The sequence below is a fragment of the Leptinotarsa decemlineata genome, unplaced genomic scaffold, assembly GCF_025532065.1.
Source record: "Leptinotarsa decemlineata unplaced genomic scaffold, Ldec_3_MD MMD2_tig00002159_RagTag_RagTag, whole genome shotgun sequence".
Lineage (NCBI taxonomy): Eukaryota > Metazoa > Arthropoda > Insecta > Coleoptera > Chrysomelidae > Leptinotarsa > Leptinotarsa decemlineata.
Genome location: NW_027412574.1, coordinates 1,241,401 through 1,259,631, shown reverse-complemented (window position 1 = coordinate 1,259,631; position 18,231 = coordinate 1,241,401). Strand labels below are relative to the sequence as shown.

At 33.8% G+C, this 18,231-nt stretch overlaps 2 protein-coding genes across 8 annotated transcripts in view; one reads left to right on the top strand and one right to left on the bottom strand.

Moving 5' to 3' along the window:
• dlg1 (MAGUK family member discs large 1) overlaps window positions 1–18,231 on the bottom strand; it is an 889,881-nt gene that overhangs the window by 643,734 nt on the left and 227,916 nt on the right. The gene's annotated exons all lie outside the window — the stretch shown is intronic.
• Window positions 4,047–18,010, top strand: LOC111503151 (larval cuticle protein A2B). Its single transcript, XM_023157378.2, has 4 exons — window positions 4,047–4,106; window positions 15,509–15,692; window positions 16,607–16,870; window positions 17,690–18,010. Exons 1-4 carry the CDS (start codon window positions 4,095–4,097, stop codon window positions 17,815–17,817), a joined length of 588 nt encoding a protein of 195 aa, XP_023013146.1. The 5' UTR covers window positions 4,047–4,094; the 3' UTR covers window positions 17,818–18,010.

Below are 18,231 nucleotides of genomic sequence, written 5' to 3'. Positions count from 1 at the left end.
CTCCTGCTGTCTTTTAGCCAAGGTCTTTTCTACCATCGCTTTGGAGTAAACATTCCGTTGAAGATCATTTTTGATGTTGTCTAGTTCCTTCTCGAGACCTTCCTTCGTGTTACAGAGACCGAAAGCACGGTCTAATAGAGTCTTGATGATTTCTCTTTTAGTTGATTGATGGTGGTTGGATTCGTGGTTCAGATACTGTCCCGTATAAGTGGGTTTTCGGTATACAGATGTTTCTCACTTAGTGTCGGTTCTCTTCACCAAAACGTCTATGAATGGCAATTCGTTGTGGATTTCCTTCTCCACTGTGAAAGTGATGGAAGGTCTCACGCTGTTGATGTGTTTCAGGAAGGCGTCTAGTTCACTATTCCTATGGTTCCGTATTATGAAGGTGTCGTCAACATATCTCAACCAGACTCGAGGTTTCTTGTGGGCTTCTTCAATGGACAGAGTTTCAAACCACTCCATATATATGTTGGCTATGACTGGTGAAAGTGGCGATCCCATTGTCAGTTACTCATCTTGTGTAAAGAATTCGTCCTTCAGTTGGAAATAACAGTTTCGTACACAGAATCCTAGTAATTCCATAATTACTTCTATAGGTAGATTCGTTCTCTCTTTCAGGTTCCCGTCTTCGGATAGCTTTCTCTGTGTGATTTGGAGTGCTTCTTCGACCGGAACATTGGTGTAAAGGCTTTCCACGTCGAAACTAATTAGTTGATCTTCCTGTGTTACCTCAATTGACCCTAGTAGTTCGAAAAATGCCTTGAATTCTTTACAAAAGACGATGTTTCTCCTTGTAATGGTTGTATTCAGAGATTTCAAATAATTTTATATAGTAAACAATGGAAGTCCGAACTAGTGAAATTCATCATGAAACATTGTCAATCACCTTCAAACTAATGTACCCTTGTCAGAGGCGAATTTCAATAAAGAACTGAATATAATAAAGCACATAGCCGTCAACAATGATTACGATAGTGGTCTAATATATTCTTTACTATCAAAAAAGTTATACAGTCAAGCTTTGAAAGAATTTTAGCCAATTCGAAGATAAAAGTTCAGTTTCAGAAAAATCAGGAGTGTATAAATTATCGTGTGGGTCATGTCCGATATTTTATATAGGTCAAACTATAGGTCAAATCCCGCATAAAGGAACAGAACTATAGTTTCCAGAATAGAAAAATAAATTCCACATATGCCACTCATTTAATCTCAGAGGGACATGAGTTCAACCATGAATACAAGCCACTCCATTTCTAGAAGAAAGGTTTGAAACTTAACCTGTTGGAGATTATGGAAATAAACGAATTCAAAAACTCTCAACATCTTATAAAAGATCAAACTGAATTGAATAATTGGCCATTATTGAATCTTTTCATTTACAGGTATACTTTCGAAAACCGTATTGATCTAGTTGATGAATTCATACCTGACCTTTTCAGGTAGATTCATTCATCAAGCAGACGAGTAGGTAATAGGTTAGATTATAAGTATCGGCCAGTTCTATTGAAATATTCATTTAAAGTTATTAATAATTGTAATCGCAGGGATAGTATTACTATTGAACCTAATGTTTTGGTGAAACATTTGAATCATATGTACAAAACAATATATTATATGAATCAAGGAAGCACCTGACAGCAGTGATTAATGACTCATTAAGTCGAGCAAACAGACGTATAATGGGTACATTGTACAATGGTCGTGGATGAATTTAATTATTCAGTTCAATATATTATTTAATGATCAGTTTTTGTCACTATGTTTGTTATTGGAGTATTTTTGAAATTTCAATCTTCAATTGTGTAATTCGCTCTTGAATTTCAATGACTCAAGTAAATATTTGAAGTGGAAACTACAAGTGACTCTTTCCTTGTTATTCCCAAAGATTGGAATTACTATTTATTCTTCTTTCGAAATTAACAGTCTCAATGATACGCAGTTCCAATGACAGATGAAATAAATTAGGCTCATGAAATCAAATTATTTGCTATAGTTTCAATGATAGTCAGGTATAGAAGCTTTTTTCCAAACGCATTGTACACGTGAGATTGACATTCCACCTCAACAATAAATTACATCAATAACGATTAAAGAGATTTAGAAGCTATAAATTTCAGTATTTGCATTTATTTCGATCTAATTTTTTTTTTAAATGAACATCAAGATCTCTCAAATTGGTCGTGCCCACAGCGAAGACGTAGGTTAATGTAGCTGACCTTCTTAGGCGTGTACCCAAGATCATGAACCGTGTTCTCTAACTCGTAGGAATAAAAATAGGAAATAAATTGGGTGGGGGAAATAGGAGTAATCGAATTATTGTTCACTACAGTTGAAATTAGGCGAAGAAGTTGAAAAATATCTTCAAATTGTTGATATTGCTTTCCAACTTTCGAGTAATATGATCAATAGGTAGGGATACCTGATTATCAGAATGAATATATGAGATTGATAACTATGCGAAATCACTTGAAATATTGAAGTTGCTTGATGAAATTGCTTTTCGTTTGCTAAAAAAATTCTACTATATTTTCACAACAAAATGAAATACATCAGCAAAAAATTCACACCTACATTTTTATCTTTGGTTTCACAATCTGATTCATTATATCGTCTAACAGGGTGATGAGGTTGGGTTTGAACAGAACTATAAAGATACTATGATCCGTATAAATCAGAAAAAAAATCACATACAGTAATTTTACTTCAGATATTTCTCCAAAAAGTCTTCATTGAATTTTTTTATGAAAGAAGTGGTCATTATTTTTGATTGGTTCTCAACATCGAACAGAGTTCTATACTTTTTTGAAAATGAATGAATAGGATGATATCTATCTATATTTGTGAAATCTTTTTTGATTGATTCACTGTAATGCTTCACTGACATTATTATCACAATTTTTTTCCTCAAAAACACATGAGGATTCGTTACTGACATGACGGCACTAAAGCTGACAGCTTCTTTTAATTCCAGCAATGATAGTTAATAGATAACATATCCTGATATTTTCGAAAGATTTGTATTTTTCACGTTTTCACATCAATATTTTGTGACCGATATTTCTATTACAGGGATAATGTTTACCTCCAGTCGAATTCAAATCATCATCACCATGAACAGTGCTGGTGACAGTACATGGTATTCTTCAAATAGAAAATTGAATTATATATCTTCTCTTACAGAACGTAGAAACTTCATACGTTACGCGAGCTACTGTGCGTGTTAAGAAGAAAATATAATTTTCATTATGAGACAAAGAGTGTAGCTCACAATATTGACGTATCGTCCGACATTGAAACAATATACTAGCCATACCATTCAAAACAAAATGTTATTTTTATTGATTTCTTATTAATATCGATCGCCAAACTAGAATGAGTAGCTATGATAGTATTAATTATTCAAAGTTTATAGCAAATAACACAAACCTCAAAGACATGCAAGATTCAGCAGGTATTTTATTTCTGAAGATAATGAAGAATTTTTATCTCCTAAACATTAATATAATTACGTATGAAGTTCTTCACTTCCTTTTCTGATAAGCTAAATTATTGAATAAAACAAATTACCGATTAGGAGCACTTTTCTTTGGGATGAATAGAATGAATTTGGATGATATTTTGCTGGTGAACTAAACGTTTGCCGTTTCTATATCCATTTTTCATTGAAAATTTAATTTTCGTCATTTTTTGAAATGTAAAATGACTCAAAAAAGCTTAGATCTCTTACATGAAAAAATGACTGTTCAATATGTTTGAAAAGTATATCTCCGTGTATTTAACAATACACGGTGATTTGGTTTAATACCTTACTTTCATTTCAAATGTGTTCAAAAACCAATTCAGCAGATATCTGATCTCACATGTTGTAGTTTGTATTTCCTAACATATATAATGAAAGCACAAGAAGTATACAAAATACGTGAATTGTGCAATGAAATTAAACATCTAAAGTATCTTGTATATTGCTCCTATCTCCCCTTCTGATATGGAAGATGTCTTCTGTTTAGGGCCAACCTATATAAACAATGCTACCGGGTGCTTCTAGAGCATTTGATTGTGATAGTTAGGTGAAGATCTCTTCGACTTCCGAGATGTCATCCAAGGTGAGTGAGTGCTCTTATGCTGAAAGCTTTAAATTTCAATAAAAAGAGTCATTCAAGAATGAATGCAGAAAAATCCACTGCCGAATTGAACAGAAACAAATTGAAACTATTAGAAACTGAAGATGAAAGTTTTGGGTTACAATTTCTCAGACCTCAGACAGAACTGGAGATAAAAAGATGTTTACATATAATTTTCAAAATATTTCAAAAACCTCTTATGATATAAAAACATATTCGGAAATTCACTGATAATAATAATAAAGTTTATTTAATTCATAATATACAAATTCAAGTATATTATTACTAATACATTACTGAGAAAAAATAAACAAGGCATCACGGAAGAAACTTCAAAAGAGTTTCTTGTGTGTGGTACAGCCGTCCTATTGAAAATGGAACTGAATATACAAAATTCCTTCAATTCATTCTTGGTGATGTAAACATAAAACAAAGTATAATATTGAATCAACTCGTGCATGGACAGTTGAATAGAGGAAAGAAAAAAATAGACAAATAACATTGTGCGGAAAAATTGAAGCTGTTAATTTTGAAAATAATTGTCAATTTAACAGGCAAATGTAGTGTTTCAATTTCACTAGTTAATGGTTTCACGGAATATATCATCATTACAGTTTCTCATCCAGTTTTCAATTTGTTTTTCGAATTTATTTTTATTTCTTATGCATTTTATCCTATCTGGTACCGATTCCCAAATTTTCGCGCCCATGTAGCTACAATGCCTTTGACCGACTAATTTTTTACATCTGGAAATGATTTTCAAATAAGATACTCTGGTATTTAGGGTATTCACGATTGCACCAAGTTTGATTGGTTAAAATACGTGCAAATCCAGAAATTTTTTCTGAGTAAGTGACTTAACTATAATAATTAATATTCATTGGAGCTGGCTAGAGGTAGAGGTACACGAACACAAACAGGGAATACAATTAAAAACGATATAAATAGAGCGCCCAGTACGAAAATAGTAGTCAATGTGTTGGATACAACAGGAACAAGAACCTGAGTGCCAACTCGGGTATTTCCAACGTTACAATAAAGCCTTTGAAAATGTCTACCGTAGCACTAGATGAAGCGTCAGGCATAAAGACTTGCAGACCACGGCAAAAAATCCGGAAAATAGCCTGAATACAATAAAATAATTGTTAATAGGAATGAAAGGAAACTCATTTTAATTTCAAATTACAAATTTCATTTCAATTCAGTTTTATTACAATCATGTACAATATTTGAAAGCCTGCCAATCCAAGTATATTTCAAAAATCAATGTTGAAAGTTATGGTGAAAGTTATCAATTCTTACTTTGGGCAGAATATGTTCTCAAATATGTGTTTGAACGTTTATTCTGATGTTAATTCATTTTTTAAATTACACTGGTCAACAAAATTTCAACTGTTTTTTGTCACATGAAAACTTACATCAAACTTTGAATCTACTCACTGAATCACTAACCAATATTGTATCAATGAAAAAAAATTGACACAACAGGTTTTTGCCTTGACATCAAAGCATATATTTTGGTGAAAATTACAAAAATCAACTATACCCAGAAAAATTATTACTTACTGTACAATAAATATTTATGATTTTCGTGAATATTTGTCTTCTGGTAGGTCACTCCTGAGTTTCCAACAATAATCTGCTAGCATTCCTGGGCTCCATTTCCATTGATAACGCTTCTCTATTAAGTAAATGTCCTGATGGAATCTCTTCCCTTTTTCGTCACTCACAGCACCCAAATCTAGATGAGAGGCAAACAACGTATTTTTTAGGACACATTACACCCCAAAGCTTCATCTGACATTATAAGTTCCTCTATTAAGTCTTTGTGTTTTCCGCTTTATGATTTCCTAGGAAATTTTGGACAACACTCACAAAACATTTCCAGGCGATTTTTTCCTGGTCATTCAGTTCTCCTTCAGAACTCTTATCCTTCATAAGTTTTCGTATTTGTTAGCCTACAAATATTCTCCCTTCAATTTTCGCGTCGCTGAGTTTGGGAATTTCTCTTCCAGATATAAAAATCCACTGACATCTTTGCGCATAGCTTTTACAAATTTTTTCATCAGACCGAGTGCAACGGTGGTAAAACAAGACTCACGCTTGAGCCACATTTTATTTCAATAGTGACTGTTTTTGTCCCTGCTGTTCCATTCGCAAATAAATCAGCAACATTTTGTGTAATCAACATGTAGTCCAAGCAAATAATAAATAACTTTTAAATTGCCACAAATTTTCCACGCATGTTCACTGTATTTAATTTTTTCAAGAAGGAATCTCATATTTTCGTAAGTCCCTTCCATAGCAGAACCATGAGCAACCGGCAATGAAGGGTGTTCGTTTCTGTTATGCAGCAACACTGCTTTCAAACTAGTTTTTGAAAAGTCGATGAACAATCGTCATTTACTTCAAAATTCAATACATTTATCACAACATAAATATTATGACAATTCACTATACAATAGTAAGCTTTTATTCCATCGTCACAATGTCGAAAATAAGAATCTTTTGAAAGTAAAAACCAGTCCTTTAATCTAGACCCCAAAAGCTCAGCTTGTTTTTTAGACAAATTCAAATCACGTACTAAATCATTTAAGTCACTTTGTGTTTGCGGTTCATAACTTGGGTCACGATTTTCATATTCCTCATGCGAACAAGTTCTTCCGGACTGGAATCCCGACTTTCTGGTCAATTTGGAGGCTTCGGCACAAGCAGTTCGGGACTATGTAGGATGGGTCTGTTGGCCGAAGACAAGTTTGGATACTGAATAGTATGTTTGGACTTCGTTGTAATGCCTTTTATTTTTGTTTGACTCAAATAAAAGACAACGTAAAAGGAGTCTCACACACGTTCCACAACATGTAACTGGGACCCAGAGTTTATCTTGTAAATCTAAAATATTCTTAAAAGAAATGTTCAATTAATGGGGTGAAATTTCGACGCTGGGATGTAAAAGGTGATTCTTCACACACATAACAAAACTGTAAGGGTTAGTAGAACACTTTCGTTGCATATTTGCGATGTACCTAATGAAAATAAAATTACGTATATAAGGTCAGAAATGAATATAAAGCTGTCACAAAAAAACTGGATGTGATTGAAACAAAATTATTATATATTTATAATGGGGATAGGCCCCACAGTATTAATGTGACAGAAACACTGTGACCTGTGTTATTTGTAACAGATGCAACAGAAACTACAAACACTTCACGAAAGCTTATACCATTTTTCCATTCAATGATAACTTAAAGGAAAAAATTCACACCATGCAGTATCTGTCATATCATCGATCATCAGATACGCGATCCAATTTCAGAACCAATTTAACTTTGCCACTTGATACCGAAAAAGTTTTGATGTAATGCCATATATTATGAAAAATGTTATTCCCTTGTATTGTATAAATCAAAAATTTTACAATGAAAGGTAATAAATCAAATAAAAATGTGCAGGTTCTTTAGATTATATAGTACCTGTATCGTTGAACTTATCAGTTATTTTGTGAGTTTTGGTAATTCAGTTTATTATATGTTATGGAATTGGCCGATACATAATGAAAATCGATACGTCATCCGAATAACATTTCATTGTGCGATTTCCACTGGACAGCTCACAAAATCGCTACCTGAAGAGTTTTCAGGAAGCTATTTTAACACAAAGGCTGGAAACTTCCGGACCTGCGAAAAAAAAGCGTTTTTTTTTGTTCAAAATTGGCCTAGTTGACCAACGTAGTCTCCATCAAGAACAACACAATCATTCCAGTGCAGCTCTAACATTGCTCTTGATTAGAGCGGAATTTCTCACCAGTGAACTTTTTTTTTAGATGTGCAAACAGCGAGTAGTTGCTGGGAGTCAAATCTGACAAATAGAGTATGTGCGAGAGCAATTTTAATCCCATTTCATACAATTTTGCGATCATTTTCATTGACTTGCGACAATGTGCAATGTCTTGATGAAGTAGCACTTTCTTTTTCTTCAAATAGGGTCATAACCTTTCCAGCCGATTCTTGTGCATTAGGGTGCTTCGGACGAGGTTCACCAGTTCCTCTCCATTCAGATGACGAATTCGCAATGAATAATAATTGTGATATCTTCTCAATTTTTCTCTTAATACTCCCGGACTCTGATCGGGAGAGGATTTTGAGTAAAACACACTTTTACTGTCAAATACCATATATATTATGCGCTTTTTGCCCGTGCTTTTTCCAAACTACCCGTTTCACCATGACCCCTTATCCCAAATTGCTTATAGAGGTGCTCGAGATCTATTTCTCAATTCACTCTTGCTGCAGTTAAAAATGTCACACATTTGAATACATAACATTAATTGATGATTCAAACATAATATTTGTTTGAGCTCTTCTGCATTTAAAAGTGAAGTGATAGATCCATGTTTCAGCCGCTGTCACATATCGACGCAAAATTTCTGGTTTGTTATGTTTAAACATGGCCGAATACTGCTCAGAATCATCAAGGCGCTCTTGTTATTGGTCAACAGTTAGCACTCACTCACTCACTTTGAACATAGCTTTCTCATAGTCAAATGCTCATGGAATAAAAAGCCAACACGTTCTTTTGGCATCTTTACAATGTCAGCTAACTCAAGCAACTTCACTTTTCAATAATTGAAAACAATTTTGTGGATTTTTAATGTTTTCTGGTGTTACTGCCACATATGGACGTCCATTGCGTTCTGTATCATCGGTGTCTCTACAGCTGCATTTGGAGTTAGCAAACCAACGTTTAATTATTGTTTCTGATAAAGAGGAGGCCTTATAACACTTTTCAAGCTATTGCTTCGCTTGAAAGGTATTTTTTTTTCACCAAGAAGCAGTGTCAAATCAAAACACGAAATTTTTCTTGATCTATTGTTTGAAGGTCAGTCCTGACTGAAAAAAGCGGTGAATGCAATAAGACTAGCAGCGACATCTATGTGTTTGGCCTTAGATTTTTCAGCTCACGTAGTATAACGAAACACTTGTCGCAACAATTGTTTGGGAATTGTCCAGTAGGAATTTGACAACCAAGTGTTATTTCAATTCAGTTCATTCATCAGCTAGCTTACTAATTGTCAATTTTGTAATTTCAATCTTGAATTGATTAGTATTGTTAGATTCGATAGGGAAAGTGCTAGTCAAAAAATAATTGCAGAAAGACACGAAAATGTAATTTTGCCAGCTCCTCTTATTTCCATCTGTCGACCTTGATGCGATATTGGAGGTGACTATGGTATAATATTTGAAATTTCACATTCTGATTCAGCATTGCCTCAGAAATATAGAAATGGTAAAATGTAGAGATTGTTACATTTGAAAGTTCAAGACTGGAACCATTCCCGTGTGACAGGAAAACATTTGACATACAATTTACTTATACTGAATCCCATTTCGATACACTAACTATGATCATTGAAATTCATTGAAAAATTATTCTCATTTGACAAAACAATGATGGATTACACACACAAGTCGAAATCTTTTGTTCTATAGGGAGAATTAGCATTGTTATAGGAAGTGATAATACTGCTTCGTTTCTACGATCCATTGATTTTTTACATTTTCTGGAAGACGGAAATCTTTGCCGCACTTCGAATATACGTAAAATTTTTTTTTTCATTTACACTTCTGCAAGTCTACGGGTTTGTTGCTAATACGAACAGAAACGATTTACTGAGCGTAAGAAATTGCCTCTGAGGCAATTCAGAGTTCAACTAGCAAGTGGTTTATGCAACTTGCTAGTTGAACAGCTTCATTCAAGCTATATCCATATTAGTCAAACACACTTTATTCGGAAAACCATATCAATAAGTTCATGCACTTTCTCAGGTCACATTTAATTGATAGATTTAATTGATTGAAGTCGGAAATGAAACCATAATTTTTGTTGGCACTCCATGCGAACAAACCCTCTTATGGTACCAGTTCACTGGGTACGAGGCTTCGTGGCTACTTCTTGACCATATCAAAAAAAAAATATCAGAAGTGAGTATTGGAACCAGAGCCCAAAAACAAGTCATTTGTGATCCACCACTATCAGAGAGCGAAGTTTCGACTCTCCTTAGGTCTCATCAAAGATAACAGACTGAATCAATAATGCATTACTGGACTTATATCACTGAAGGAAATTCTTGAGTGAAAAAAGACGATGACATATACCCTAATCAAGATGCCATCTATGGAAGAGTGCACTTGTTAATAAAGATCACATCATTGTACATTGATTCGAAAGAAAAGTTGTCAATAAAAAAAATTTGTACCTTTTCTATCAGTTTAATGATTTGGAAATAGTTCAGAAAACATTCCTAAACTGAAGCGCTCACCACCACGGCGCTAGGTGAATAAATACTTGTATTTTTAAATAATTTGTCCTATGAAAAAGAAAGTTGGAAAGTTGCCCTTTTCTGAACTTTGAAGGGCCGTAACTTTGTGAATAAGGGAGAGTGCTATTGAAATGAAACGCTCTAGTTGAGTTCTCAGCACAGACTAACTATATTACTTTGTACATCATTATTACATGATATCTGATGATAATATCCTCAGCCAACCATAGATGGCGTTATAACATATATTTTGAGCTTTTCCAACACTCTCACTAGCACAAAATATTCAAGAAAAAAATTATTTCACATCAACAATGCCTAATATGTTACTAAATTTATAATGTTAAACTGAACTCAACCCTTTCGTTAAAACATCAGCAGGCATATCAGCTATTTGCAAGAACTTTAACCTTTACTAAATTATTTTCAATAGCTTCTCTAATAAAATGATGGCGGACATCAATGTGTTTTGATCTTTTATTTACTATAGGATTGACTACTAATTTTAGAGCACCCTGGCTGTCATTATACAAAGTTACACAAAAATTTTCACCAGTTAATTCATTTATCAGATTTTTCAAATGAATAGCTTCTTTAGAAGCTTTCGAGACAGCTATATACTGAGCTTCGGTGCTTGACAAAGCGACTGTCTTTTGTTTCCTACTCTCCCAGGATACTGCGGAACCAGAAAGCTTAAAACAGAAGCCTGTGAAAGATTTCCGATGAATAAAATTACTTGCCCAATCGGCATCAACAAAGCCCTCCAACTTTGCATTATCCTTTACAAATTTTAAACCATAATTCTTTGTGAGCTGTAAATATCGTACGATATGCATAGCTTGTTTCCAATGGATTTCATCGAAACAATTGTTGAATTGACTCAAGAAACTAACAGACTAGGCAATATCCGGTCTAGTCAAAACAGCGAGATACAAAAGGCTACCTATCAATTTTTGATATGGAACATCTTTTGTACAATTTTCACTATCACTAAGGTTCACATTAGATTCCATAGGTGTGGTAGCTGTTTTACAATTTGATATATTGAATCTTGTTAATATCTGATTCACATACTGACAAATAAAACAATGTTTTATTTGTCCCAAGTCTTTAATTTTGAATTTTCCACTGAGCTCGGATTTAAGAATATCTGTTTCTGCTATATTATTTGAAAAAATAAAAAAATCATCCACATATAAGGTAACTACTGTGATCAATCCATCAATAATCTTTGTTTATAAACATGGTTCAATTTTTGATTGTTTATAACCTAGAAATTTGAGAAAATCATCAACCTTTTTGTTCCAGGCTCTAGAGCTTTGTTTCAATCCGTAAATGGCCTTTTTTAATTTCAAAACTTTACTTCACTAACTAATGTTTCATATCCTTCAGGTAAAGTCATATAAACATTTTCAGACAAAACACCATTTAGAAAAGCTGTTTTTACGTCAAGATGTGTCATTTCTAAATCCAATTTTACAGATAGTGCAATCAATAATCTTAAAGTAGAATGTTTCACAACAGGAGAAAACGTCTCGTCATAATCAATACCTGGTTTCTGAGTGGACCCTTTGGCCACTAACCGAGCACGATATCGGACTTGATTTTCACTATCACTTTTTCTATTGAACACCCACTTACACTCCTCTATAGTGCCCTTTTCTGGTATATCCACCAACTCCCAAGCTTGATTATCTTCGAACGACTGTAGCTCCTCTCCAATGGCCTGCTTCCAATTTTTCTTATCTGCCCTTGACAGTGCATCCTCGATCGTAACTGGATCATCTTCTAGATTGCTATTATCCAGACATAGGTAAGTTACATATGCATGAAATCTGTCAGGTTTGGGAACTCTTTCTGATTTCCTTACATTCCTTCCTACATTAATTTCACACTCAGGAACAAAATCAGAATCATCTGTTTCATCATCGGAAACTTCTTCTTCAAGAGTTTCATTTACTGCAGATAGTTCTCCCATTGAATATATTTTCCTTCCAGTATCATTTTTAATATCTTCAATAGCATTGATACTCACTTCGTTATTTGATTTTTCCATAAAGATTACATCTCTGCTGAAGATTACAATGCTCTTCTGCTTTCTTGTCCCATTTCAATCGATTCTCCTTTGGAACATGAACCATCACTATGCTTCCGAATATTCTCAATCCGCTTACATCTGGCTTCTCTTCGGTCCACAATTCATAAGGTGTCACAGACATTCCAGAAGCTATAGATCTATTCCGTGAATATAGCTGTATGTGCAGCTTCAGCCCAAAAACGTTTTTCTTAATTTCCTTCAAATAACAAACACTTGGCTTTCTCAACAATAGTTCTGTTCAATCTCTCTGACATGCCATTTTGTTGAGGAGTGTGAGGATTCGTTTTTGATGTATTATACCACAGCTTTTGAGAAAATTTTCAAATTCTTTTGAGCAAAATTCCTCTCCATTGTCTGACCTGAACAATTTTATCTTTTTCTTTTGTTGATTTTCAGCCATATTTTTAAAAGTTTAAAAACAATCAAAAACTTCATTCTTGTTTTTGAGGAAGTATATAAAAGCCATACGACTGTAATTATCCCCCAATAACAAAAAATATTCAGATCCACCAATAGATTTGTTCTTTATAGGACCGCAAACGTCTCCATGTACTACTTCAAGTAAGTCTTTAGCACGTCTGCCTTTCTGGGGAAAAGGCAATCTCGACTGCTTACCTTCACAGCAAACAATACAGTTTTGACTGGAAATTTCAACAGTACCAGGATAGTCAATACCTTTGACCATTCCATTTTTCATTTTATTTAAATATTCGCTATTAATATGTCCAAATCTGCGATGCCAAACGTCTCCAGAGACTGCAGGTCCAGCTAATGAACATTTATCTTTGTGAACGTTTGATTTGTAAACCCCATCTGTCATATCTGCTTTTGCTACCAATAGGCCTTCTTTGTTGAACATTCTGCAACAATTCTCTTGGAACTCGACACTATTTCAGTCCCTTATCATTTGGCTAACCGATAATAAATTTGTGGTCAAACGCGGAACATAGAGTACATTTTTAACTGTAATGTTAAAACACTTTTTCATCACTTCAGTTTTCAGATGAACCTCACTGTGAATTGTGTGTTATTTGCAACAGTTATATGTTTTGTTATGATGTTATTTGAAACATTACTCAATAACTCTTCATTGGCAGTAAGGTGATAACTCGCACCAGAGTCCTCATACCAATCATATTTAACAAACGCATCATTCAGAAAATTGGCACTGAACGCATTTGACGATGCTTGTCTCTTGGTTCCTTTGGAATCAGCATGATCATTATTTGGGCATTCCTGACATTTGACTTTGACGCAGCATTGTTTCCAACAGTTGTCTGTCTGCGCCCAAAAATTTTACTGCTGAACGCATTACCTGTCACACTGGTGGCGCTCTCTTCCATATCGAGGAACTTTGTACGGATGGCATCGGTAGATATGGCAATACCGGAGTGTTCAATAGCAATGATCATTGGGGAATACTCTTCAGGTAAACCAGCTGATAGCAATGATCCGATCCACTCATCGTCAATTTTGAAACTCGTTCCACGTAATTTCTGCCCATTTTCAACAATCTGATTCACGTATTTGCCCATTGAATCACAGTTTTCTAAACGAATCGAAATTAAACTTCGCAGTAGATTGATCCTCCTCGCGAAATCGCTATCATCAAACATGAATTTCCCATAGTCCCATAGTTCCTTGGTTGTTTGGGCTTCCTTCACATGAATATAAAGATATGGGTCGATGGTGAATACCAATTTTGCTTTTGCTTTGGCGTCGTCGTCTACCACTACTTCTGATATACACTTTAAAAGTCCTTTCAAGCACCAAGAAGTTTTCAACGGCGAATACCCAATCACTATAATTTTCACGTCCCTTTAACTTGGGAACATTTACTATATAGTTACTAGACATACTTGTGCAATATCAAATTGTTTCTTTCACACCCAACACGTGGTATCTGGGCCCATTACCTATTGAAATGAAACGCTCTAGTTGAGTTCTCAGCACAGACTAACTATATTACTTTGTACATCTTTATTACATAATAGAGGATGATAATATTCATAGCCAACCATAGATGGCTCTATTACATATATTTTGAGCTTTTCCAACAAGTGCCGCTTTTTTCTTTCGGATTCGTGATTATTATGTTTCTAATTCATATTAACAAGAAACTTTTGGTCACCTCTTAAACTTAATCCAAGAATAATTTCCCAAGAAATTACAAAAAGTTTTCCTATTCTTTCAAATTACATATTGAACTAATGGGTACCCTTGTTAATTTGCCATTTAACCAGTTGGCTAAGCGTCGTCTAGCTGTAGTGTTGAACGTTGTAGTCAACAGTTCGGCTAAACGACGTATTCCGTGTGATTGAATGGCGTTGTTCGGTCAAAGGGCTAGGTGTTTGATTGAACGGCTATTAACCAGTTGGCTGCGACATATATATATATATATATATATATATATATATATATATATATATATATATATATATACAATATATATATATATATATATATATATATATATATATATATATATATATATATATTGTAGGTATGTTATTTTGTTTAAAATAAATATAACCAATGTTTTTCAGAAAATGTGACTTTCAAAATTTTTATTTTTTATTTTTATGGTAGGACTCTAGATATTTTTATCAATCTACTAGCTTATACTCTGATTTCATGTACTTGACTATGTTTTTTTTTTCTCAAAAAAGCAATGTTCACCAAAACTTTGTTTCTCTTTGGACAATAAAGCATATTTATTATTATAGCTTATAATAAGATTCAACAAGTTTATTGGTAATTCGAAATATAGAGACAATGACCCCAATAGTCGATATTGGAAAATATTTCACAATTATTTCAAAAAAAATCACTTCGTCAAACATTTTCAATTTCAATCAATCTCATCATCATCAAGTGTATACAATTGACTAATATAGAAACCATTAGAGCACGTTTCCATCACTTGCAGTTGCATATTTTATTTTGTGTTTAATTTTTTTTCAGGTTATGGTCTTTATTGCTTTCTGGGCAGTTGCAATTGCCGTTCCTCTTGACTCTGCAGGACAGAATCTCGTAGATAATGGAGATAACCATATTCCACAATATACCTTTGGGTATGATGTCCATGATCCCTTTACTGGTGACAGCAAAAGTCAAGTAGAAACAAGAAGTGGTGATAAAGTTCAAGGTATATAGAACCAATATGAAACAAAATATATATATATATACATATATATATATATATATATATATATATATATATATATATATATATATATATATATAAAGCGAAGGGTAGTCTTGACTGACTAGTTAAGAAGAAATACGGAATATTGTTGGGGATGCAGTCAAAATTACTGGGCTGTTGTTTAAAGAATACTCTTTGTTATATGGTCGAGCTTTCGAGAATGTTTATTTCCTTTATCAAGACATCTATAAGAAATTCAAAACATTGCAACAAAATTGTAAAACAAATTGGTAAAAAATGTACTTGATAACTTGAGGTTATGACTAACATTGTGTATCCCTCTGAAAATCACATTCATACAATACCTATATAACAAAGTTACATGTGTTTTGAGAAGACCAAACAACGATCGTCAAGTTTGATTCATGAAGGATGATTCGAATATTACTTATGGAACTGAATAAAATATAATCTTCCTTATATTTCGCATTATTACATTAAAATTCTTTCAAAATTTTGAGTAATTCATGAAAATAGTATTTTTTGAAATATAATGTACCGCTGAATTCTTTGTGGAAACTAGTAATTTAATAGAAAAAAATAACTAGATGAAGATTAGACCTTTATTGAAATACTGTTTTGATTTCTAAGATAATACTTTTTCCACTTACCGAAACTATAAACCTTTAAAGAAGACATATTGAGATCAAATGTTAGTAAAAGGTGCTTTTTTCTGCTATACCATTTTAGTGTTCGCGAAAAATATGAATAGATTTACTGTATGTACACTGAATGTATCATACTTATGTATTTTGAATGTTAACAATGTTATCAGTCCCGTGACTGTTATTGTGGAAAAACTAACTTTCACAAAACATCCATCAAATATGTAAAAATATCAATATTTGTTTCAGGTTCTTATTCGCTGAATGATCCTGATGGTACACGTCGTACAGTCGATTATACTGCCGACGATGTCAACGGATTCAATGCAGTGGTGAGAAAAACACCTTCGATAATATCAGCGCATGTAGTAGCCCCCTTGGTAGCTCCCGTAGCCCAAGTAGAAAGTGCAACCCCAGTTGTGGCAAATGTAGCTCCGGTGGCTTCTGCGGTATCTTCAACTACTTCGACAGTTGTTCATGGACCGACCGTTGCACGTTATAATGTGCCTCACGGTAAGTATCGAAACATCTCAGTTAGTTGATGGGTATAATTGAAACTTATTTCACACACGATGTGACATGAGACTGTAAATGCTGTGTTCATGGCTGCATAATGCTGGCCAGGTATATTTCGAATGGATGTAGTGGAGATTCGATTTCGCTGACGATTGGTCTTAGGGGTGTGTTTTGTTTGCGGATCTTTGGTAATCCATGTAACTTAGAACATCTGTGGGTATAATTGTTTACATCGGCTGTAGTTGTGGCACTGAATGTCCTGATTTGTCGGCGTCATGCATGCTTGGTGGAAAGTCTGTTTCGAGAATAGCACGCACACAGGTACAGAAAAATATAGAGGGATCAGTTTTGAATTTTCTATATGTATTGATTGGGATACATATATGCCTTGTCCGTTCACTCCATTATATTGATTTGTGAGCCTTTCAGATGATTTACTACTTATATTTCATTACAGTGAAAAACTAAATTGATACTTGAAGTTGTCAATACACGGCCCGTATTTATATTAGTGTTCAGATCGAGTAGTCTACATGATATTTGGTAGATATCAACAGATATTGAAAAACTTTTCAAATCAGATTGAACTGAATACTACATCATTTGAGATAGTCTAAAAGCACAAACATAGACAAGAGTTAGTTGGTAATTCTGAAAAAACTAGAAAGAGAAATATAACTTCAGAAATTATTCAATATAGAAGTAATAGCGATGGCTCAGATAACATTTTTTATCAATATGTAGATTATTGAGTAGAAACATATATCTTTATGAACAAATATTCAGAAGTTATTATTTTTTTTTTCATCATTTCAGGTTTTACATCTTTTCACGCTCCTGTGATTAACCACTTGACTTATTCTGCGTTACCACTCAGCTATCCATGGTTCAATCCTACATACTACTCATCTGTGCCGGAGTACAGAACCTACTACCACTATTGACTCGATCAAACTTCAGGAAGAAAAGCTGGTAACTAGGAACAATCGAGAAGTTATCGTTATTCTAACTCAAGAAATTTATTGATTTTAAAACATTCACTTAACAATTCAGGAATATAAGATTGGGATATCATAATTTCTCGATAACTACAACGTCGAGTTCATATTCATTTATCAATAAATCCAATTTCTTATCTCTTTGGATTTTCGTCAAACCTTTACTTCCCATAATTATACACCTGTAAAGTCTCGGATGCTTGGAAGTTCGATTTCAGCTTCTGAATGAATATAATGTACAATTTATACATATATAATAATACAAAAACTGCCTGTGACCGCATAATTAACAATTATCCTAATCAACAAATTCATCATTGAAATTCATTATTGGTTTCTGAGTTTCAAGCTTTGCTCTTC

Excerpts from the sequence above, each read along its gene's own strand:
- LOC111503151 (XM_023157378.2), top strand. Across the intron at positions 15,693-16,606 it reads AAGTGGTGATAAAGTTCAAG|GTTCTTATTCGCTGAATGAT; the intron begins GTATATAGAACC and ends TATTTGTTTCAG. Across the intron at positions 16,871-17,689 it reads ACGTTATAATGTGCCTCACG|GTTTTACATCTTTTCACGCT; the intron begins GTAAGTATCGAA and ends TCATCATTTCAG.